The 25,491-nt window shown below is 40.0% G+C and overlaps 1 protein-coding gene across 2 annotated transcripts in view; it reads right to left on the bottom strand.

The window, feature by feature from the left end:
- kcnn1a (potassium intermediate/small conductance calcium-activated channel, subfamily N, member 1a) overlaps nucleotides 1–25,491 on the bottom strand; it is a 51,507-nt gene that overhangs the window by 14,795 nt on the left and 11,221 nt on the right. For both annotated transcript variants that reach the window (XM_046409070.1, XM_046409071.1), the window contains exons 2-5: nucleotides 16,673–17,146; nucleotides 13,658–13,753; nucleotides 12,524–12,942; nucleotides 317–458 (exon numbers count right to left, since the gene is read on the bottom strand). In XM_046409070.1, coding sequence (XP_046265026.1) covers nucleotides 317–458; nucleotides 12,524–12,942; nucleotides 13,658–13,753; nucleotides 16,673–17,146 — 1,131 coding nt within the window. The remainder of the gene's footprint in view (nucleotides 1–316; nucleotides 459–12,523; nucleotides 12,943–13,657; nucleotides 13,754–16,672; nucleotides 17,147–25,491) is intronic.

Here is a 25,491-nt window from a genome sequence, read left to right as displayed (position 1 = left end):
TAAGCACAAAAACTAAGTGGTTAGGTTTAGGAAAAGATCAGTGGCATTTAGTTTCACACAAGACACAAACTGTGGTCTCCTGAGTGAAAGTCATGTATATCTCATCCAGGCACACAAGGCTTCCCTCTGTGTCTGGGTGAGGCACTGGGTACATGGTAGATGGTATTTGACGTGCTGGGAATGACACAAGTAGAATTAGATATAAACTTGCTCAACACTGGGTTTCCTTTTGCAGAGAGTTCAGGCATGGTCAAAGTGTAGCTGACAGTGTAGTTACTTAGTGCATTTTTTGTGAGTGAAGAAGAAAGACACCCACCATAATCCCTGTAAGCAGACACACGCCTTTCCCACAATACGTGTGTGGTACCATGTCCCCGTAGCCAATCGAGAGGAAGGTAATCGAGATGAGCCACATGGCTCCCAGGAAGTTACTGGTCACTTCCTGTTTGTCATGATACCTGAAGGGATGAAGATAAGCAGAAGTGGGATATACACAGTTAGTAAAACTGCACACAGTTGCTTGAAGGTGAGCATGCTGGAGAATGATGTGGTGCTGTGTGAAAACAGATAGGTGGTGGCAGGTGGAGGAGGTGGAGGTGGTGAAGACTGAGGAAGAAGGAGGAGGAAAAAAATCATGGCATAAGTTCTTACACCTGTTTTGTAAAGGCAGTTTGGTACAGGGGCTAAAAATGCATCAAAGTCCATTCTGACTTAAAAAAAATGAATGGATCTGCAAGAGGCACGACAATAATTTCTGTTTTTCTTTGAGTATATTCTGTCTGAGACATTTTAATGGAGAAACATGTATGATGGGCAAGAAACTTAAACTGACATGAAGGCAGAAAAAAGTGTGTTTTTAAAGAAACTGATGGAATGATTTCAAACTGAGAAAGCAAAATCATTGAACATGTGATTCATTTTCAGTGTCACTCAAGATAAAACTTAACCATTTGGTGAGTGGAATGATATGGAGGAGCATTCAAAAAATGGGTCTGAGGCCAAATCACTTACTCCTGTTGTACATTAGCATAGAAATGACAATTTTAGACGACATGTTTCCAATGACAAAGAGACAGGCCATGCCGCCGTAAGTGACTGGTTAAAAAGTACCGCAGGTCAAACTTGATTTGAATATGACAACCAAACAAATATAATGTCAGAGCATCCACAAATGCACATACAGCTGCATTAAATCAAACTAACAATTGGCTTATTGGTCACGGTTTGCTGCAAATCTTCCTCCATAGCGTTTATGTTGTCCCCGAAAAAGGTTTGGCAATGCAAATCATCACTTCAAACATGTTGTTTGCTGAAAATAGCTGACAGCCATGCTTGAATTGTCAGTCCAAAGGCCCACAGTGCAAGATATTTCTATTTTAAAAAAAATAAACAAAAAAAAAAAACACGCTGTACAAAGCTGGATTGATGATGACATTCCCATACCTTTTGCAGCAAGACAAAAGTCCATCACAGAGGCAATTCTGTCTTATCCACCCACCCTCATTCAACTCGCCTCATTATTCCCAATGGGCTGTCTAGGAGGAGATCAGATAAGATTTAAATTCAGAGTTAAAATCAAATATTCATTAAACACTTGAGACAACATTTTCCTAACATCCTTCTGACAAGACAACATAGATGGAGTCTAATTTCTCGGGATTTTGTTAAGGCTTTTCTAAAGGGTATTCTGAGTGGATCATCAATTGCTAACGACTTCAAACTATCCAGCAGTGACCCAGCATGTGGACTCAAAATGGCCGAACAATCGCCTCTAATTAGCGCACAAGTATAGATGGGAACACTTGAGGCCAGAGAATGAATTCCCTCAGCTTTACTTTGAAAAAAAAAAAAATTAAACTGCTTTAGTTGAAATGCCTTTTCCTCCTTCTCCTCCAAGACAGTTCATTGTTATAAAATATTAGAAATCAACTAATCATGCCTTTTTCAGTTCTTTAAACCCCCACTCTCAAGTTTCTATGCATGCTCAAAGCCAGGAGAGAAAGTAACTATGAGCACTTTTTTCCCTCGGAGTGACAAAAAGTGTGCGGTCTGTGGGACTCAAGCTTCTTAAATGACATGCAGAGAAGCAGTCTGTACAGTACCATGCAGGAATAAAAAAAGATGTCTGCATCCTGCATGCTTCAAAGCCAGTATATTGAGAGCAGGGGAGTGATGGGAAAACCTGGACCGCTGACAAATACTGCAGTATTATCAGGTGGAATGGGGGATATTCTCAGATGGGCTTTCATTTGTAAACACTGGGGTAAGACTGGATAAGTAACAAAGGAAGAAGCTCATTGAGTTTGACACCCCTGTCTCTTTTACCTGCATCCTAACACAGCAGCTGCCCTTTGATAGCTGCCAGGGGGCTAAACTTGATCAACTAGCTAAATATTTTAATTACAAGTGACTAGTATGTTAATTTCATTCATCTTGTCATTAAGGCGAGCAGAGAGTGAGTCATGTCTTTAAGGCAGGCAGAAATTTGCTACACCTTGTGGCACAGTGAACAATGCACTGCATTACAGTTCTCTCTGTTGTAAGTATATGCCATAAATATGCTTGACAAAAATGCAGTTTTTGGAGAATGCTTCCTGTTTTATTATCTGTTTTTCTAATGGCTAATGTGGTCATATATTTACACATATTTCAATAATTCTGAAAAAGAGCAGAAGATTTCAACATGGGAATAGAGACAGAGGCTGGATGGGGGGATAATCAAAAGCATTTTAAGGCTCTCAATATACTGTGTCAAGTTTTGGAATAGCATGGAGAAGAGCTGGCACCACTTTCAACTTATTCCAGGACGAGAGGTATATAGTGTCCAGAGCAGACAGCTTTATCCCCGACTGTTAAATCCTCCCTGACAGACACTCTGCAGCGAAAGCATTATCCTGAAATCACTTAACTCATATATAAGTTATTTATTCATTACTGCATCTAAAATAAGACCATAATTTACATCCAAATGAGCTCTAAAACTTTGCTTCTGTGGTGGCTTAGAGGAAGGAGTACAGTATGATTCACACAAGACAAATAAGAAAACTCTTTGTGGCTGAATCTGAGCTGGTCAGTATATAACAATATGACATGAGTTTGCTTCCTCGTCAATCTCTTGAACTTATCACCACTGTATGAACTACTGCTGTAACCCCTGCCTGTTATTAAAATGTAAACCCAACATTAAGATGTGCTCTGTTCATGCCTGCTAATCAATGACTCTCATGGTTTCATGTTTCAACTGCAACACTGTGTAGATGATACATATGAGAAGTAAAAATTCAGCGGCCAAAGTTGGCAATATTCCTTTTTGTTTCTCCCTCAAACACACATGCACACACACATAGACACACACACAAACTATCAATGTTATACGAAATGTCTGACTAAAAAACATTGCAATATATAATAGGCTATTTTCAATTTAAGAACACAATGAAAGCCTCTGTGCATGTAATACTTAAAAAGTTACTATGAATGCAACACAGCTAGCTTCAGTCTGGATGTTTTTGAATGAAAACTGTCACATTTTTATCTGCAACTTTTTAAAACGGTATTATAGTGTTTTCAAGTGGATCACCTCACATACATGAAATACTGTAATAATGTATAGTCTGCTTGGTGGAGGTATCACACAAATAAATGTCTCTTTTGTGATTTGTGTCTATAAAATACACATTTGTCGGGAATTCTTTAATATACACCAATACATGCAAAACCTGATTCCACAGTGATATATTAAACTTCCTCTAGGAGAACCACAACCTTTGTGTCTATTTTCCTCCGCTGGTCAGCAAAGCAACTGACTTCCTCCACATTCAAAAGCGAGTGTTAAACAGCAATCACCTGCATACAATCACAGCACTTCCCCTCTTCTTCCAGCACCTTGGTTTCACATCACAAAAACAAATCAAAACATTTTTTCAACAAGTACAAGTCTTGTTGATACAAATGAATGTGAGCACTGGCTAAGATTACTTGAGGACAAATATGTTGGGATGCTCCTTGGGGAGTGTGTTAGTTGCAGTAAACATGAGCAAATCAAAAGTGATGATGACCCAATTAAGAAACTGCAAACTTAATAGTGTTTTTAGAGAGCAGCCAATATGCAAAGCAAGCAAGCAAGCAGCAGCAGCACACACATCAAGTGAACTGTAGCATTTTTATGATATGTGCATTATATAATGTTGAGAAGTTTCAGATAAACAAATAAAAGTTAAGTTGAGTTAAGATATTTTTATATTTTTTTAGATTTTAACTGCTGAATGTATATATATATAAATATATATATATATATATATTTATATATATAGTCAAAGTTATTGGTGACTTTAGTGTCAGTGTTATTCGGCCTGATGGTCTTTCCACCACTTTGGTCCAGTGAGAAATATCTCAACAACTATTTGATGGATTGCCATGAAGTCTGAAACACAGATTCAGCACAGACTAAAATTTGTGCTATGATATGCCTCCCTTAAGATGAGTGGAAAAAACTTTGAGTGTGATGATGGCTTTGTTCCTTTCCATTGGTTTGGTTTATAACCAAATGCTTGCAAAAAAAAAAAACCAAAACATTCCTGTCAGCTTGAGCTATGCTTTTTTTGTTGCTATTTAGCAAGTTAACACATTAAATGAAGAAAGTGAACATGGTAAACATTATACTTGCTAAACATCAGCATGTTAGCATTGTCATTATGAGCTTGTTAGCATGCTGATGTTGACATTTAGCTCAACAACCACTGTGCCAAAGTACAGCCTCACAGAGCAGGTACAATGGCTGCAGACTTGTTTCTTGTCTTGAAACAGTTTATATCCTATCTTTCAGAAACATGTAAATATAAAGACACAAGACACTTTTTGAAAGGTTACATAGAACTGTTGCTAGCATGGAAGAAACTAATAATGTGTATAGTCACACTCACACCCTATGTTTTACATGTTTACTCTTTCTCTATTTCCCTACATTGTAAGCCTACAATGAAAAAAGCTTTCACTGTAAGAAGAAGGTCTCCTTAGATGTTTGTGTTCCACTCACTTCAATTCAAACATGTCTGCAGAAGACTGAAAGTAATAGGCCCATCCACACCCATCTTGATATCTGGGCTTTGTGCCTGAGTAACTGTGCGCCTGGTAACTGAATTCACACAATGTCACAGTGACACCTCATCTGATAATCAAACATGGAGAAGCAGGGATCTCACAAGGTGTGTTTTAATTGTATTGTAGCCAATTAACATAAAATATAAGGTAAAAGATAAGTTTGTTGTGCGACAGGACATATTCATCAGTTTTCGGTTAAGTATGACTTCATGTGCCTTTGTTACACCTACTGTATAATTGCTGCTGGGAATGAAATTATGTCCTTGCACCAATGGCAATACAATTTTGATGTAATCATAAACTATACATAATGTATTGCTGTTAACCAACTGAGTCGTGAATCTAAGATTAAAGAGCTGTTAGTTTGCTGACTTGAAGATTTTGCAGCGCGGCAGGCTTCAGAAATGATCAAGTGTGTGTTTTTGTAAACCTCATCCGTTTTAATTATGATGTATGACAACCTCCAAAGAGTTCACTACACTTGTTTAACTAGTGAGATTTCCTGCCAGTCACCCTGTTACAAATAATCAAGTAAAAGATGTCAGCTAACCCTTGATGCAGTATTGGGGCACTACTCTTGCAAACTTTTATATTATTTAAGAAAAGTCAGGCGTCTCCTGTCCTTCTTAGTCTCAGAGGCAGCCAGACAGGAAGCTCTGCTCACAAAGCCCTTAATCTTAATGCTTCAGTGCTGGAGTGTGGTTATGTCTCTGGGGTGATCAGATAGTGAGCATCCTACTGTAGGTGCTTCATTGAATAAGACTAGAGACACCTCCGCAAAACTCAGCAGTGAGTTCTTGTATCTCACTCACCATAAAACCTGTTACCAAATCTCAAGCTGGAAACAAGATCACAACAGTCCCCATACTTTTTTTAAAAAATGTTCTTTGCCTACAGAAATAGTAAGCTCCAAGGAATTGACATGACAAGCTTTGAAACACCACCTCTAGTCCGCCTCCACTGCCAGCTAAGTACAGCTAAGCATTTTTTTCCCGGTGCACAGAGGACTCCACCTAAAGTGCTGCCCACAACACCAGGTTTGGCTTTAAGGTAGCGCTTGCTCATTGGAACCCGTGAGACTGCTGTTAAACTAATCTCTACCTACGTTGAGGTGCCCCACAAAGCGCCTGCCCAAACTGGTTTCAAGGTTTCTTTTATAACAAGTGGGGATTTTCAGGCAGTTTGTTCTCCCTAGTTTGTTGCTGTGAAACCTTCAGATATCAGGCTTTCTATACCTGACAAAACGCAGCTAAGAACATAGATGAGAAAAGAAAGAAAGGATTATTCTTTCCCAGGTGTGTGTTGCAAACCTGACTGATAAAGTGTTAGGAGTACATGAAACTTTTACAGCATGAAAGTTCTATCGCTTTTTGTTCAGAAAAAAAGACAAGAAACAACAAGTATCTTAATAACATCAGAACAAGTAAAAGGCTAACAACGAGGGGTCTTCAAATGTTTTGTTGAATCCTTAATTTGTCTATCAAATTGTTGATTACCTTATTTCATCATATCATGAAATAAAGTAATCAACAAAATATTTGTTTTTTGGCTGTGTTTTTCTCCTTAAATCAGAACATATTAACACAATATAAGAACATAATGGGATTGTCTCTGCAAAGACATATGACAAGTGTAGTGTTTGGGCTGAATTGAGCATGGGCACTAAAAGTGCTGCCATGGTTGAAACAGCTCTAATATTAATAGATAATTTATTTTACTTGAGGTAAGGAGATGCACTTCTGCAAGTGTGAGGTGATGCAGTATTTACAAGCAACCAAAAACAATACTTTAAGTGTGTGCATTGACACCAAATGCTTTACGATACTCATAGTATTACTATTTTTGCTTGGTAATATGCTCCTAGACAATTTAGCATGTCGTCCTCTTTGTCATAGTTCAAGTTCTCATGTGAAAAGAAACCCAGAGAACACAAGTCTGCGGTGAGACATTGAGACATTGGAGGTAAAATCAGATTATAGTTCACAGGAAATGAATATGTCTCAGAGTTACCCAGTGTCTGAGAGCACTTCATACATTGAGGACAGCAACTCTACAAGAATTGTGACTATCCCAAACTGGTAGGAAATAGGTAATCACAACTATTTACCTTTTCAACACTAATTAATTTTATATCTATAATGGGCTAAAAAAAAACCTCCAGAAATAAAAAGTAATTATGCCTGAAAATGGATGTATTCGAAACTCAAGTAAAAGTAATAAGTGTAACATTTTAAGGAACCACCTACTTCAAGCTACACTACTTGTCTTTTAACCAAGAACAGCACAGGTCTGGTTCCAGATCTTCAGAGCAGATCATATTTTGGGTGATTATAACTTCCACGGTCTCTGTTATGCAAATATGTTTGCAGGCTTTGTATATGACTTTGTCAATACTATGTCTGCCCAGAGTGCATGGATTGAAAACAAATTATCAGATCAAGTCATCAAACCATAGAGAATCCACCTGTCCTTGAGGTTGCAACAATTTGCATAAAATCCATCTCTCTTTGTGGAGAAGATGCTCAATTTAAAGATAATCTTGTGAATGATTTAGATTCGGAGAAAGGTGTCCTAGTCAGTTATACTGAAAATGCATAGGAAACTGTAGATATAGTTCACCGTGTGATCCTTGTTCAGTGTTAGGCATGACATCCAACATTGGATCAGTGTCAGTTTGTCCTTCCATGTCTGTCAGATTTATGCCAGCGTTTGAGGACAGAAATGCATTGAAATAACAGACACATTTCAACCTTGTCATCATCTGCTTAGCCAAGAGAATAAGGAGGCATTTTATGTTGCCACCCATTTTGGTGCTTTGTGAATTTGAATTTGATAACAAACTAGAAAGAACAGCATTTTTTTAATTTATGTCACTTGTAGTCCACAAATTGCAAAGCTGTAAAATCTACATGAATGTTTTATGTATAGCTAGAAGTTCAGGTTATACCGGTGTTTGTTTCTTTGGTTAGACATTTAAACACTGGTTGCTGGCTGGTGCTGTTTGTGTCTTGTGGCCAACCGATGACACAATCTGGATGTCATACCTTGGGTATAGGTGTAGCTGACTAGTAACTCAAACCTGATGATCCGGGGCTGTGCTCTGAGGGAAAGTCAGCTAAACTTTCTGAAAGCTTGTCTTTTACATAGCCTACGGGTCTTCACTAGAGAAAGCGAGGTGAGAAACAGCAGGCTCACATCGCCTTGAAATACAGCATTTTGTTTCAGATAACAGAGTTAGAACAGGAGAGGAAGAGAATTAGATAACAGTTAAAGGGGAAGTGAGAAACCAGGGAGGCAGGCAAGGCATGCATGCAAGAGTGTAACTGTGAGATTAGGCCTGCTTGTTATGGATAAGGGAAGGCATTGGGACATTGAATCAGTAGTGGGGAGAGATGAGGAAAAATTGCAAAGCATGCCACGTTAGATGGGTACAGTAGGAGATCTGCAAGGGATCAGTCAGGAGGAAGAGAGAGAGAGGGAGGAAGCCTTATGGTAGCAAGGGAGAAGAAGCCAAAAGAGCTTAGTTAAGGAGCTTAGTTGAGGTAGGTTAGCTCTGGAGATGGACTGTATCAAGAAAGACGGAAAAGGGAGCCAGTGACCAGTGTTAAATCCATCTACTGTAACATTAGCATTCCTCCCAACTCTTCCACTCCTTCCACCCCTCTATCCCTCTCTGTCCCCTTGGTTGTGTGTCTTTCATTCCCCCCATCTAGGCATTTTCCAGGTAGACTCCGTGCTCGTCCAATCTCACACCGTACTGCCCTTTGATTGGCTCAGGAGCGTGGTCAATGTGACAGTGCAACGGCGCATTTAACAGAAGATACAAAAGTCACACACAGCACTTTGGGAAACAAGCGCCTCTTTTTTTTTTTTTTTCCTTTTTTTTTCTTTTTACTTGAAATGATGGGATTGATAAGTAAACATGAAAACTTGCATGCTGTTTCAATGTTTACCAGAGGAGGGGACGAAGGGGGATGAGGACATTCAGTTCACAGGTGTAACAAAAAACTGGAGACACTGCATTTAGCACAGATCATACTCCTCCGTCCAGAGTGTCTCAGTTTACAAACAATGTGCTGTGCAACAATGGAAAGCAAGCCCTCATTTTCCTGCCTAGCTTCAAACTGCATAACAATAGTCATATATATTTGCCGACTAAAATCATGCAGCGCTAGATAGTAATACAAGCCCCAGACCAAAATGACATTACCTAGTACACAAAATGATTTTTGACACTGACGTTAGTCCACTCCTTGCATACTCAGAACTTCTTTCGGCTATGGGAGACAAACTGTCCTCACCTCTAGAGCAAAGTCTCTGGGGTAGAAGCAACAAAAGTGTGTGGAAAACCATTACAACACTGTTCAATTAATTTTGTGAAGGGAGACACATAATGGGATGGTAATGTGTGAACACAAAGAACAGAGAGGCTTTTGCTCCTTGACAAATCTTTGGAGTTGCTTCTAAAAAGACTTTTTGTGCAATATGGATCCATAACAATTGCATAAGGAGAGGGAGAGAAAAAAATGAGAGAAGACAAATTGGCCTTTGGCAGATTTGTGAAGGTGACTTGAAGGAGCTGCTCCATTTTAGCACAAATTTCCTCCTCCTCCTCCTCCTCCTCCTCCTCCACCTCCTCTATCTCCTCCAGCCCTTACCAGCCTAACACACAACAGTTAGCAAAGAGACGCTTGCTTCAAAGTGCTGCTCATAACATTGGTCTCTGCTGTGCTCCTATAGCCACTAAAAGCCTGCTTTCTCAGAAGAAGGATGGTGCCACTTTGCCAACTAGAAGGCCTACCTAATCCTCCTTTGACATACTGAGTTTGGAAAGGAGCTGCCCCTTTTTCCCCTTCTGCCCCTTTTTCCCACTACCATCCCACCCTCCAACCCCACTCAGGGCAGCAGTGGCGCCAGCTCGGTGCAAAATGATAAGTTGTTTTTTTTTTCCACGGCTAGAGAACGAGGACTCACATGGCATCCCTATGGAGCAGCATAGTGGGGAAATAGAAAGTACAACAAAACATTATAGACACACACACACATGCACACACACCCACACACACACAAACACACACACACACACACACACACACCTAAATGTGCATGTTTGCACCAATCCATCTGTCTGAGCACACATTATTTTAAAAATGAAACCAAGGGACTATCAGCATGCACTGCCCATGGAAAGTATGTATGTCACAGAAAGTGTTTGTGTGAGAAAACTAAGACTGAGAGTCTGTGCTTCTCATCCAGCCACTATTTAAAAATGTCCAGATTTCCAAACTGACATTGGCATACAGTCGGGTTAGGGATGTGCACTGTTAGATGTCCAGTTTTGTAGTCTTTTCTAGTATATTTTATATGGAATTCCTGTCTCATTTGTCTTTAGCCAAAACTTTCATTACTAAATTTTTAAAGTGCAAAATTTTGAGAAATCCATGTATATGTTGTCTTTCAGCAACATAGATGAGATCTACAACTCTTATGTCTGTATGGCTAGAGCTGCCCAAACAACAACCACTGGAGTTGAAAAATGAAGCCAATGTGGAGCAGGCAAAAAATTGCATTTCCTAGAAATGCCACTTGAGGCTGGCTCCAACAGTGAGTCAGTCCCCACTGACCCCAAGTATTAAAATACCAACTTTAGTAACTTTGTTTCTAGGCTACAAAGTGGTTTTGGTCTATTTTGCTAATTTCCCCTTCCATGATTGCTACTTTGATTACTTTGTGGTGTTGGTGTCTTTTGGAAAATTTTTCATGCAAATATTAGGCAAATAATAAGGATTGTTTTGCTGTTAATTGTATGAAAAGACAGTCCAAGAAGCCTGTGTTCTCTATCTTTGCTTATTTCTGGTTTAGCTGTGAGTTAGCCAGAGTCAGGCCAAGATGAGGAAGGAGCCAACACACTGAGCTTCACAATGGCTTTTCAGAAACCTATGGGTGACTTCAGAGATTTAATTCTTGTCTTTGGAGCCACCAACTGGTTAGCTTAGCTTTGCAAAAAGACTAGAAACATTGAGCCTCTTTACAAAGAACTAGTAAGTGTAAAAACAACAATATGTCATGTTAAGCATTGACTATTTCCAAGTTGGAATGAGGAACTTCATGGATAGGTTGTATGGTTTTCTTCTGTTTCAAATCTTTGAGCTAAGCTAAGACAGCTGATTGTTGCTTCCAGCTACATATTTACCAAACAGACCAAAGAGTGGTATTGATATTCTTGGGTAATTTTAAGTAGCAAATTATAATCTTGCTCTTTTCTGTATGTCTTAAAGGTTGGGAATGAGAAAGACAGATAATGAATGACTGTGCAGCAATAGTCACAGAATTTCCAAATTGGGTATATTGTGTATAGAGAGATTACTAAATAAAAATACTTTACTGTGTGATGTTTTGACCATATGCAAACATTAAGTTGGCATGATAGCAGTTACACTTCACTGTCCTGCCACTGAGTGCCAGAGGAGCTGGTATCAAAGCTGTTAAGCTGTTCTTTTCACTGCCAGGTCACTCTGTGAGGTGTAAATCCACCAACCGACAGTTGGAGGTACTGAAGGTCCCAGAGGATCCAGAGGTGTGCAAGGAGGAGTGGTTAGTGTTAGGTGTAAACACGAGCGGGGTAGTTAAGAGAAGAGTTAGAGGAAAGGAGGGGTATTTAGTAAAAGCAGGCGAGGTGAGCTGCAAGAGGACACTGATCATCTGTAGTCTGGGCCTTCGTATGAGCTAAATTTTGAATTTTACAGTACAGCATAGGTACAGCATCATATTGAGTCTGACGAGAACTGCAACTATAGACCCCCCCCCCCCCAACTCCAACTATGCCAAAATGACTTTGAAACATCAAAGCTGCCATTAATGTCTCATTTCCCTATGCAAATGCTAAACGAGAGAGGGAAAAAAGCTTTTCATTTCTCCCTGCCTCTTTCATTTTCAGTGAGAATTGCTGCTGCCCCCTTGAGACGAAGCCCGATGCGCAGTTTGGGGGAGAAAACAGGTTAGGGGAGCCTGGGGGCTGCTCTGCATTACCAAAACAAACCATTCAGCAAACAAACAATTAGACACTCATGAATTATGGACAAGCCATCTAAAATAGCAATAAAAAACAAGGAATGGAGGGTTGTGGAACGATTGCTAATCAAACATATCAGGGATGTTTAAATGCTAAGGCAACGTAGTAGTATGCATCAGTGTATGCTTTCATGTGTACCGTATTTAAACGTAACCTGTCCTGATGATTCCCCACATGTTCGTGGACCAGGCCACATGAAAACAAGGTAACATTGACAAGCTCTGGACAAAACAGAGACGAAAAGAGTGCAGGAAGAAAGGAGCTAGAATCCACAACGCGTGATTGTGCACCAGCCATTTTGTTTTTCAGTTTGTCCCCAGCAACATCCATTATTCACAACCCTGTGTTTACCTCTCACAGACGCGCACAGTCCATGCAGCAATGATCCAGGAGGATATACTGAACACCAGCAGAACAGTTCCTGGACAGATGGTCATGAGGGTCTTCATGACAAAGCGTGTGTTGAAGTTTATCTTGTTGAGGGCACCAATGCTGCGAGACGAAGCATCAGTGAACAGCTTGCTGTGGAGCAACATGACCCTGCCTATCAGGTAGAGTCTCAGGAACATGGGGATGGAGAGGATGATGTCTACGTCAGCATCGGCCACCGACGGTGTGTAGGTAAAGGCCAGCCGTGCTGTCCAGGTGAAGACATACTGGCCCGGGATGGGATGGATGGCACACACCAGCAGCTCCAGCACAATGAAGAAGATCCGCTCATACGTCATGGCTATCCTCCAATCGTCCGCACCATTGTCAACCATAAAGAGCTGGGAAATAAGACAAGCAGACCAATAACTTGTTATACAATTTTCTTCTTCTTCTACTTATGCGACTTTTTTTAGTTTGGTGTTTGAGATTTTGGCTTTTTCAACATTTTCTTGCCACCCCCCACAACTTCAAACTGTTTGCAAATTCAGACTGTAAGACCTGCATTTTTCAAATCAAACAGATTTCAGATACAGCAGATTTCATTTGAAATTATAGTAAAGATCTGAAGAAATCATGATGAATTAGAGTAAAATGTGTATAAAATGAAGGAGAGGATATTTAAAATTCTTTCATTTGTTGTCACCATATGTTGTGGCCATAAAAAAGTGAATCCAAGATTTGGATATTTAATTCAATTTAAATGTGATAAGTCTGTTGAAGTTCAGATCAAGTAGACAAAGAATATATAGAAAATGGCAAATAATTTAGTATAACTTTGATCCAAGCAGAACAACAAACGATGTAATAAAATGCTACAAAGAAAACCCTCATATAATATCAGTATTTTAGTCTACATAAATAAATGTCAAAACAATTTTTTCACACAATAAAAGTAATTTTTCAATAATTCTTTTGAGTTAACCTTTTTTTTTTTTTTTTTTAGCAATTCCCAAATGCCAGATCAGAAACCTTCATTATCCTGATGATCAACATTTTCAGAACACTTCTGCTGCTGTGAATAAAATGATGTTATTTTATCTGAGGTAGACTCACCTGGATTTCCCGGGCATGGTACATTATTATAAGACCAAGCAATATAACAGTGGAAAGGCTGATAAGGCATTTCAGTGCAAATGAGTATGAAGATTCCTATGGTGAGAGAGAAAAAAAACAGGAAAAAATGTATTAGATACACATTAAATTGACACAATTATTACTTTTTATTAAGATATTTAATCTTATCAGAACAACAAATCATGTATTGTGACTTATCTCTAAACAACCAATGATTTCAGAGTCTTATGTTACTTCTTAGCAACAAGATAAAATGAGGTAGTTAAGAAAAAAAAAAGAATTCCAGTTAAAACTGTTTACTGTAACACAATACAGTAAATACCTGCAATTATCCCCATATAAACACATGTATACACACAAGTATATAGAGCCACACACACACACACGCAGTACAGCATAAAAGTCCAACTAAGACCTGATAATGGGGTTTTACACACAAACACTACAGTCAGGATGTTGTTAAACAATGCAGCTGCAGGTGGAGGTGCAGCCTGATATTATCTATGGCTGCTGTTCCCCACCATCTAAACTACCAATTAATCAAAGCCCAGCACTAACAGGGGGGACTTTCCATTAATGGTAGGTGCTGAAAAGGCAAGGCTAGCATTAGCAGGGGGGCACCACAGAGAGGGTTGCTGGTGATAAATAGGCCAACTGGATGCTCATGCTGCAGTGTGTGTGTGTGTGTGTGTGTGTGTGTGTGTGTGTTTGTGTTTGTGTGTAAATGAGGACCTGTACTACTCAAGCCCCCTCCCACCCGCTATGTTGGTAAAATGCCAATTGATAAATCAATTTAACAACCATGGTGTAAAAATGCCATTTTGCAGCAGGCTAATGATCCTGGGGTTGTTATTATAATAACGACACAGTCAACAAATGACAAAAACAACAACTCGAAATATCGCTCATAATCGTCAGTGTGGTGACAGTGGGAGCTGTTCAATATTACTCTGTCCTTTGGTGGTCCATATTACAGAGGGTATTTTTAGCTATCAACTAGATTGCTTTGCCCCTCAGGTCGGCCACATGTTCTCAAGACATTCTAATGACTGAAATTGTTTTGAGAAGTCCCTGGTGAAATAACATTGAGTAAACCAATTAATCCACCTGCCAGAGGTTCAAGGATTTTTCAGTCCCAGAGCTCACTGCGTCTTAACGTGTTTCCCTCCTTCAGGGCTCAGAAAACCTTGGCTGAGCCTCAAGTGTCTGCTGTGTGACGTGAGATGGAAAATGGACCAACACACAGCACATGCCACCCATCTGATGTGTGTGTGTGTGTGTGTGTGTGTGTGTGTGTGTGTGTGTAGGGGGGTGTTGTGCCACTCAGAGAGGTCATTTTCATTTCAGCTGAGGTCAGCTTGATGAATGAACTGAACCCCACTTAGTAACAGTCACAGGAAAACCTATTGACCATCTTAAAGCCCCATAAATCATCTTTTAGTAGATTACCACGCTGACTTACCAGATTGTACAGACACACACGCACACATACCTATGTGTAATCAAAAGCATTTTCAATCTGACAGATACAACTGGAAAAAGTCTCTCCCTTGTGATAGGAATATATCAGTGGTTTTGTGTGTTTTAGTCCACATTAACCTATAATTGTACTTAGTATACCAAAGGATACTTAAAGGATTATCTTATCTTATCTTATCTCATCTTATCTTCAAAGTTTTTATACGACAAACTACATCGGAGATTTGTTTCAGTCCGCTGACGTGCAATGTTTTCGGCATTGCAGTTCCTAAATTCCTAAAAGATTCTGAGTCTCAAACTTTGGATGCCAAAGACTCCTTGAAAGCACCAGAGTTTTGAAAATGCCTCTTTCTCACAGCTTCAGCACCATGATGTAACTTTGGTTTTATACAATAAAAAAAAAGAAGTGCTGAAAGCCCCTTTCCCTTCACCAACAAACGTCTACAAATTATCTACTAACAAGTTATAATACTGTATCAACGTTAGAATAATATAAGTTTAACATCTGTGATTTTCTTCTTGTGAATTTGGAGCCCAAGTAATCAATACACCTTCAACATGCACAAGTTAATAAATGTAAAAGCCTCCTATATGGTCTCCAGCACTGTTGGGTTTTTACTCCCATACAAATTATAAACTATGGTTAAAGAGATGCTCTTATTTCCAGAGATGAAAGACACTGTGACCTATTATGTACTGCAGTGCACTGCAATGTCAGCTCCAGAGTAAATAGCCAAAATACTGTGACAGAAGCGGCTCTGAATGATTGAGTGAACAATATTCTTCCCCAAACACCCTGACGCAGCAGAACTGACTGGCTGATTCAGAGGACAAGGACAGGTCAAGGAGTGGTGACCTGGTCACCACAACATTGAAACCAAACTGCCTTGCTGGTGTCTTTGTTCAAGAGTCTCACTTGTTCCTAAAGCATGCTGTTCTGTCTGATCTCTCTGATGTGCTGTCGGGCAGTTTAAAGAACCTGGAACGTCATTCACATCTTTTAGACTTGGTGACCTTTCTATTCATCTCTACTCGTCTTTATCTCTCTCCGTCTGAATCTCTTCATCCCATTTTCCTCCACTAATATCCCTCTCTCTCCAGCTCCTTGTCCTGCTGTGAGCTAGTGATTTTAGATGGTTGCCTCACAAGGAATGACAGATAGCCACAAAGGCACCAGTAGTGGGACCAATCCTTTGGCCAAAGTCTGATGCCAATAATGAAAATGGATATTTCAGGGGAAAAAAAATCAATTGGTAACACAAACATTCAAGAAATTACTGAATAAAAACATTTAATAAAAAGGCAATCACTCTATGGATTAACCAATCAAAAGACTCTCATAGTGCAGATCACATGACACTCTTTTTTATTTGTATTTGTGCCATAGCATGTCTGTAATAATAATCACTCTTCATAAATGTGACAGCTGCCAACCCCACGTAAAATCAAACTTTCACAATAGCAATGACAACACACAAAGCTCCCACTCTCGCATTGCACGCATGCACAACCTACCTTAGTGTAAACCCCCCATGACAGTTCTGTCTCTGTCACCATGACAACAATCCCAAACATCCCAAAGATGAGTGCGTAGTCACTGAGCCGCTTCCGCTTCTCAAACAGAGCCCTCCGGTGGCCGAGCTTGTAGCCAATGTCCCTGTTCTTCTTCTGCGGTGCCCTGCCTCCACCACGCCCACTGCCCTCCCTAACCAAGCTGTCATTGGACGCTTTGCTGGGGTCTTCGCCGCCGTTGCCCTTGGACACCACCACCTCCAGGCCAGAGCTATGCAGCGTCTGCAACGGCTGCGTCTCCGAGTCAAGCTCTGCGAGGTTGCGGCGCGACGAGGACGCCAGGCTGCCCACTAGTGGTCTCACCACTCCGCCATTGTACTTGCAGGTGTTCATGGCTATCTGAGGGAGTCGGCCGCTGCTCTCGGAGAGGGAGGGCTTGGATCCAGCATGGCTCAGCTTCTTCTGCTCAGTAGTGGCCTGGGAACAGGAAGAAGAGTGATAAATACAATACTATCACAACACAAAACTGACATGAAGTTGAAGAGCTTCATACAGGTTGAGACTTGAAATAGAGCATTGATGTGGGAGTTTTATCTCTGTGACTCTGGAGAGGGCAAAGAGAGGGAAGGATCTTGCAAAACAATTTCTGGTTATAAAAGCAGACAGATTTAGCGCTCAGCAGGACATGTGGCCAAACATACAGTACGAACCAAAATATCAGCAAATTTTGTTTCAGTCCCAAACACTCCAAGGCCTTTGTTTCTGGGCAACAAATACAGAGAGAGCAGGTAACAGAGATGTGGTTGTTTATCAAGAACAGTTTAAGCTGGAAGTGTAACAATACACAATCATTGAAAGTTTACAGTTAAAACCTCAAAAATTCTCTTGATTTATCCATGTGTTTCACGCATATGAGCTTTACTTTCAAGAAAATGGCATCAAAACTTGATGGCTGAAAAACAAATAAATAATGAATGGAGTTTGATGTATAAATAAAACCATATAACCAACAGCAAACCCTACAAAGTGCCGAAAATTGAATCTTTGCGCTGCACAAATTTAGATATGAATGATTGATGTATGGTGTGACCCTGTTTCCTATCAGAGAAACACTCTTCTCCTGCAGAGATTAGAAGCAGGTTTGCCCAAATGAGAAAGGAGAAATGGAGGAAATGTTGACCTTCTCAAATCTGGCATACAGAGGCCAGAATTCCACTATTTTAAGAGAAAAGCAAGAGAAACCGTTTCATTTGAAAATCAAAGCGTAATTTGTAATGTAGTGTCTGTTAAGCTTAAGGACAACTTAGGAGTAAGTTCACAAACACAAAGTGGGGCATATATTTGCATATAAACATAAAATACATGTTTTATAAAAAAAAATTTAAACACACAATGCACAATACTTTTGCATATATGATTTATAATTGAAATGAGATAGGAAAGAATACATTAAACTTCTTTTACTTTGTCACCCTCCCAAAATGTTCCTGTTTGTCTTTTCTGACCCGATCCCCGATTCATACTCCTCTTTTCTCGCGGTGTGTTGTCTTTCATTTCAGCTCTTCTCGGCAGATAGGAGTGAGCTTCTGTCGTTGTTGCGCAGACAGAAACTGTTTTATCCATGCAGAGGCTGTGGAGCAGTCACCCCAGAAGCATCTATCTGCCTGTCTATCCTCTGCCCTTCAGAGACTCAGGCAGATTATCATAATGGGTTATGAAAACTTCACATGGAACAGTGCTTTTTCTGAAACAAGTCGGGGGTGTGTGATAGCTCTGCTGGTCCTTTTTATTAGCCTTGACAAAGCATGCCTAATGCCTTTAAATGTGCTGGTGGGAATAAAGAAGGGTGGCCCTAATGGAAATTTACTAACTCTGGCCCTGTGATGCTATCGTTTTGCACATATTGTGGCTCCATGAGAACAGGACTAAAGGTTAAGGATTAGTGCAGCCCATAGTGTTTCTAATCCCCTTTTCTGTATTAAATTGCTTCTTAATCTGTGCCATTAGGACCCTTCTACATACTTCTGAAGACTGTGCAGTGAGTGAACTTTAGGTTTGAATGACAGGAAATACTGTAGAAATAGATGCTGATATGGCAATAGGGCTGATTTTTACTTAAGGATAGGAGGTCTGAATTTTGCAAACAAATAAAAAAAAGCAAAAAACAGAAAGTTTTAAGTTTTAAAGATGCTGAGTGGATTAAAAGTCTAATACTGATTTTGTCCATCAAACAAAAAGTGAATTCTTGCACATTAACTAAACTAGCATACCTACACATTGTATTTAATTAGTTCACTGCTGCACAGACTTTAAAAACGTTTTGACGCTACTTTGATTTCCACAGGAATAGTTTGCAAATATGGCAACTCAATATCAATTGTCAAAAACAGTATCAACATCAGAATTATCACTGAGGCATATCTTCACAGACTACGGCACAGGACGAACAGCAAAGTCAAATCATCAGAATTACTGAAGCCAGTGAAAGCTCTGACGAAGCAGCAGAAGAGACTGAAAAAATATTGCAGGATTGAACTCGTCAGATGCAAGCTGTAATTTTAGGAGGCTATATTTTAACAAGTTTCTGTAAATATTTTTAGTCTTTAGTGATGCTTAAATAGCTTGCTTTGTTCCCTCATCAAGCTCTGCAGTACATCAGCCTGCCAGTCTTTTGAATGCGCTGAGCAACAACAAACATCATCATTCCTTTGATTTTGAGTGTCACAACATAATGTCATTCACTGCTAAAAGAGAGTTTCCTGCTTTTGTGTGCGAAGTAAATAATTCTGAAGTCCTGCTCTGAGCCCAACTATTTTTAGTATCAGTCAAACTTTCAGTGTGGCTCTGAAATGCTTGATATGTAAATGTGGATATCTATGTGAGGAAAAAATCCCAGACAATTACACCAAACAGAGGTTGTGCATGTTTGTAGAAAATGCTGCTCATATTCATTCATTCATTCATTGTCTATACTGCTTATCCGTCAGGGTCGCGGGGGGACTGGAGCCTATCCCAGGTGACAACATGCGCGAGGCAGGGTACACCCTGGGCTGGTCGCCAGTCAATCGCAGGGCTGACGCTGCTCATATTGTTTTGTGCATTTTCAGGACATGTATGTTTTGTTTTTACTTTATTTTACATTTTACCTTACACCCATACATACATACACAAACACACACACACACACACATACACGCACATATGTGCATGCGCAGTCGCACACACACACACACAGGAGTAATTCATGGTTCAGTATCTTGCTCAAGCATCAAACCACCAACCCTATACAGCCAACATGCTCTACTGAACTAAGTTAAAGCCACTAATTGTACTTAACTCTCATCACTGAGTGAAACAGACTGTATAGATGTGTCCAAAATGAGGAGCTGGCCTCTCTAAAACTAAGACTAGCAAAATGCACTTATATAAGTATCAAAAACAAAATGGCTATTCTCAAGGTGTTACAGAAGACGGCCATGTTGTGACAGTCATTAGACCGTATAAGAGGCCGAGATGTAAAAGAAGAATGTCCTAGGGAGTGTGGTCCATTAATGTAAATGAATGGAATTAATGGTGTCCATCATTAATCATAGACAGCAAGGCTGTTGTTACATCCTCAGCTTTAGTTACCTGTCTCTGGTGCTCATCAGTCACTGAACCAGCTCAGGACTGACCTATAAACAAGCAATGGTCCCATCAGGCCATTTGAATGATCACTGCCATCTCTGCATTTCGACAAATCAGACAGACTGTATCTGTACAGGCATATCGAAGTAGTAGGACTTTCTCTTCTATAAAAGTAAGTCCTTCACAGACTTTGCAGCAGGAGTCTTCACATTCCAAAACGTCAAAGCACTCAATCATTTCCATAGCCTCTCCCACTTAGCCAGTTACCCAAGCTCTCCTGCTTTTTGCATTTCCCCTGCAACCTGACTAATCAGTACGGCGAAAGGGCACGGCAGGTCGGCCTTGCCCTTGTCGTCCCCTGATGCCCGCACAGAGCAGACACGGGGAGGCTGCCTGTCCAGCCGACCAATGGCTCAATTTCATTCTGAATGGTACGCAGCATCCAGGCTCTATGAAATGGAGCCTCATAATCAAATTGAAAAGCCTTAGTGCAGAACAGTTTAAATGAAGGCAACTCTCTGCCTCGCTCCTCTCCCTCTGTCTGTGTCTCCTTCTTTCCAGCCAGCTAATCTAATAGAAAATTCTTCATTCTTTAGTGCTGTATGGGGCTACTGTGCTGCAGCACTGAATGCTTATACACCCTAAAAAATGGAATTGTGCATTATAAAATGTTCAACTTTGTGTATGTGTTTGTGAGTTTGAGCATGTGGGTGCCAGCCTGTTTAATTATATGTGTGTGTGTGTGTGTGTGTGTGTGTGTGTACGTGGGTGGGTGGGTTGGTGGATGTGTGCATATGTGAGCTAGTAGAACAAGCTGAGTCTCAGCCAGGCACCGGATTAGGTCGGATATTGACGCAGACAGTGTGCAGCAACGAAACAAGCACAAGAGGTGGAATTGTTTGAGAGGATCCACGTGTATGTGAGTGTGTAAAATCTGCAAACAGCGGATGGATGCTGACAAGGCTGTCATGAAAGTAGGAACATGAGGAAGAGGAGGGAAGAGGTGCCAAAAATAAGGCAGGGATCTAGAAATTGCAGAAACATGAAAGACCGAGGGAGTGAAAGAGAAAGAGATAAATGGAAGAGAGGGAAGACAGCTCCCTGTGGGTGTCTCGGCCAGCCCCTGGAGTGATTGAGAGCTGCGGGCTACACTCTCCAGTTTGTCCCTGCACACTAGATGCTGTCACATTTCTCTGACAGGCCAGCAGGCATCAGGGCTCCTCCGTCCATCCCTGACCAGCATGTGGATCATTACTCAGCGCTGGTAAAGACAGAGGAAAGCCAGAGGCTGCAGCCCCACGTTCAAAACAAAAAATCCTCCAACACAGCACCTTGTGAGCTGCGGTGATGGAAATAAACAATTTATATTTAATGTTATCTTGCTAGAGCATCTAATGTTCAAACATGAATAGGCTTACATATCATATCTTGAGAACAACATCATAAATAAAAATCTGTCATCTTTATCAGTGTCTAAGTAGAAATGCTCTTTCCTAGCAGGAGTAAAGCATGAGCCTCTGGGAATGAGTCTTTTCACCCTATACTTCATACTTATATCTCTGCAGGGATGTCTGCTGTTAAATAATGGTGGCTTCTGCCCTTCTCTGGGATAAGTTGAAACTGTTGTAAGTGTTCGAAGAAGACTCGACAGTCCCAGGGATTTAAGAGGCAGCTGATGTTCCAAGAGTTTTCACAGAATATTCTCAAACCCACTGCAGGTGTCTGGTATGATCAGCAAATGTGTGGACAACTTGCTTGATGTGCACCAAAGTGAGCAGCTTACATGTGCGCGTGGGACAGAAGCTGTTGAAGCACATGAAAAGAACATTCACAAGTGTTTTTCACCTCATGCATTTATTTACAGTCCCACATCTTCGCATGTGTGATTGTGCATGCTGTAGGCCTACATGTTCAGTGTACAACATCAATACTGCAACAGATCATCACCAACATCTCACTCCACCATACAGCCATGGTATATTGATTTAATTTTGATACTGTCACATGAGATTTGACATTGTCTGTGATTGTGGCTATATAGTAGAGCTGACATGTTTAATATGTGTTTAGTCGATGAACTATGGAATTAAAAATGTAATATTTGAAATTAAAAAGGATATCACACACACACACACACACACACTGCTATTAGGTATCTGTCATCACTGCTTAGCTGATCAGCACAACAATGAGGCTTCATGATAAAATTATGGACTATGGATAGACTATACTTAGAAAATAAAGGCCTGTCTCTAATATAAGCTTGCTTTAAAAAAAAAAAAAAAAAAACTCTCTGGTTCCCTCTATCCTTGGCCACTACTTTAGAATTCACAGTGTGTTGTTAGAGTTATTGCTATATTGCTATATATATATATAGCAATATAGCAATAAAAAAATATTCCAAGTCATATCACACAGCCCTAATGCCCTAATTTGAACGAAAGAATGGATGGTTCTTAACTGACCTTTAAACCGAGGTCTCGTGGGTGTGGGTGGGTGTAAATGAAACATCTATAACTGAAACTGCATGTATAATAACATCAACTGCCATCTCAAACACGGAAGCCAGTTGAAATGCTCTTTTTTTTTTTTTACTGACGACGATTACCTGCAACTGGTAAGGGTCTGCAATAGTGTTTGCTTGATGGAATCCCCAAGGGAAGACCCGACACATCGACTCAGCTAGAGAATAAAAAGCAACAATAAAATCTGCACACAATAAATTGTGACAACACATTTAAAAAATTCAGCAATGTAGTCGCCTAAGGGATACTATAACCTTTACTGAGGCAAAGAACGGCTTAAAATATGGGCCAATAGCATGAACTCACAGCAGAAACTAGATGAGATTCTTTCGCTGTTTAGTTCACTGTTGGCATCTCTCAAAGATCATATTCATTTATTCTATGAATCATCTGAAATATGATGTGGCCATAATTAGTTTTTTGTGTTTTTTTTACAGCGGAAAAACATACAGTAATAAAACAGAAAGGCAAGCCAGACAGAAGTAAGAGAACAGGGCTACTACTATGTGCACATGAGATTAAAAAGCTTAAAAGGGCTCTAAAAATATCCCTTTTCAAAACAAGTCAATAATGCATGAGAAATGCAATATTGGGGCTACATAAAACAGTTACTACAAGTATGTAGTATCAGAGAAAAATGCCAGATTTAATACTGTTGCAAAATCACTGTCTGAAGATTTCATTGTCCACACAACACACAGTTAAAAATGATGGTAGCTTGATAACAGAGACATTTATTGGCCTCTAGCAAATCTCAGCCTCTCTCATCTCCCCTTTCCTGTCCTCTTCGCTCTCAGAGATTAACAACTAAAAATTAGCCAAAAAACTAAACCTCTACGGACAAAAAGGAAGCAGGTACATGCCTGTGGGAATGTGTTATTGTTAGGACTAATAAAGCAGTGTGTTCAACAGAGACACAGTGCTATTACAATTAGGACCCAGCAAGGTTACTCCATGAGTACTCTTGTGAGTGTGTGTCTTATAAATTAGGTCCTGGGGAGATTAGGGTCTGTACTGATGGTGGGTTACCTTTCCGCTGGGACACCCACTGCCTCATTAGGAACAATTTCAATTTCCAGCAGATTAAAGGAGGGCGTTGTTAGAAACTTGATTTGTAGATCGGGGTCATAATGGATGGACTGATCATGGTTTATTGTTAACAACCTGCACATTGAAGCTGGTGAGGAAACATTGAAGCTGGTGTGTAAAAACATAAATTGGATCATTGAATACTCACATAAATAACAAATATGAAATAACATTCTGGTGCATTATCAATGTTGTGAAGTCACGTTACGACGTGCCCTTGCAGAGGCTACATCTTGGATTTGGGCTAACTATGCTGGCATTTGACCAGCTGACAGGGACATCAGGAGATTTTTAGCCACCCAAATTAATATGTAGCAAACTATGTACCAGAGGCCACAGTGATTTAAAATGAAAACCTCCTAGCTACCTAGTGTCACTTTCCTATGTGAAAATAATGTCAAATGGTGTTAGTTAACCACGTTATCTTACTAGCAAGCTAACCTTGCCTTCTGTCAGGCAAAATGTCATCTTAAGATCAGTTTAGAAGTGGCAAGAAAATGTATCTAGAAATGAACTGTTCTGTTCTGCTAAAAATTGCCCCCTTGCAATTATATCATCTTTGGATTACTGTTGTGCATTGCTGTGCTTGTGACAGTTTCCTGATTCCTGACAGTCTTATTTAATATGGGTGTTCAGTGAGAAAAGTGAACGCAACCACAGCACTCACTATTGCAGAATATTCCAGAAGCTAATAAATGTCACTTAACCAAAGATGGTTACCCAGAGAAAGACATATAACTTGGTAAATGGTCAGCAGGGCCACTGAAAGCTCACGAGAGGTAAGAACCACTCATAAATGAAATGACACAACAGTGGAAGAAGCCAAGCAAAGTGTCTGCCTGGGAGGGCATCTTAGATAAAACTCAGGCGTGAGCAGAGTGTAGATAGAAAGAAAAAAAGTAGTAACAAAAGGTTTATCCATCTATCTATCTACATGTATCTTATATATACAACATTCCAACATTTTTGTGCAATTTACTTTTATTCAGTAATTTAGTAAATGATTTTGTCTACTGATTTCTTATTATCCTTTTTCTTTATTAAATATTACACTGCACTTTGCTTGTACTCGGTCTTTAAAAACAGTCTGTTCAGGTCACAACCTAATGTCATAATGTTGAATGTCTTCACCCGATCCATCTGATCTTCTCAGAGTTGGTGTTGATGTGTACACGCCTCCATAAAAACTGCTCCCTGAGGTCTGACATTGTACATGGGGAATGGGACTGCACTAATCAGCTTTCTAAAGCATGTACTTTATTTGATCTAATCAACAGTATTGCCCCATTTGCCCCCCACAGACTCCCATTATAGCTGATTGCTTAGTTGATGCCAGATTTGTTCTGGTAACCCCTCTGATAAAGAGGCAGACCCAGTCCTTAACATTCCCACACAAACTGAGAAGAGGTTTAGGCGAGGAAGCCCTCTCATTTTAACACCACTGTTGTTGTTTATAAACACTCATTCTTTGCGATACACATCATCTAAACTTTTCATTGTGAGTTATATAAGACAGAGAACTTAAAATACATTTTGGTGGGAACATAATGCCACCAAGATTATGCTTTTTATCAGCATATT

Source organism: Scatophagus argus, chromosome 13, assembly GCF_020382885.2.
Source record: "Scatophagus argus isolate fScaArg1 chromosome 13, fScaArg1.pri, whole genome shotgun sequence".
Classification (NCBI taxonomy): Eukaryota; Metazoa; Chordata; class Actinopteri; family Scatophagidae; genus Scatophagus; species Scatophagus argus.
This window is presented reverse-complemented; position numbering and strand designations above follow the sequence as displayed.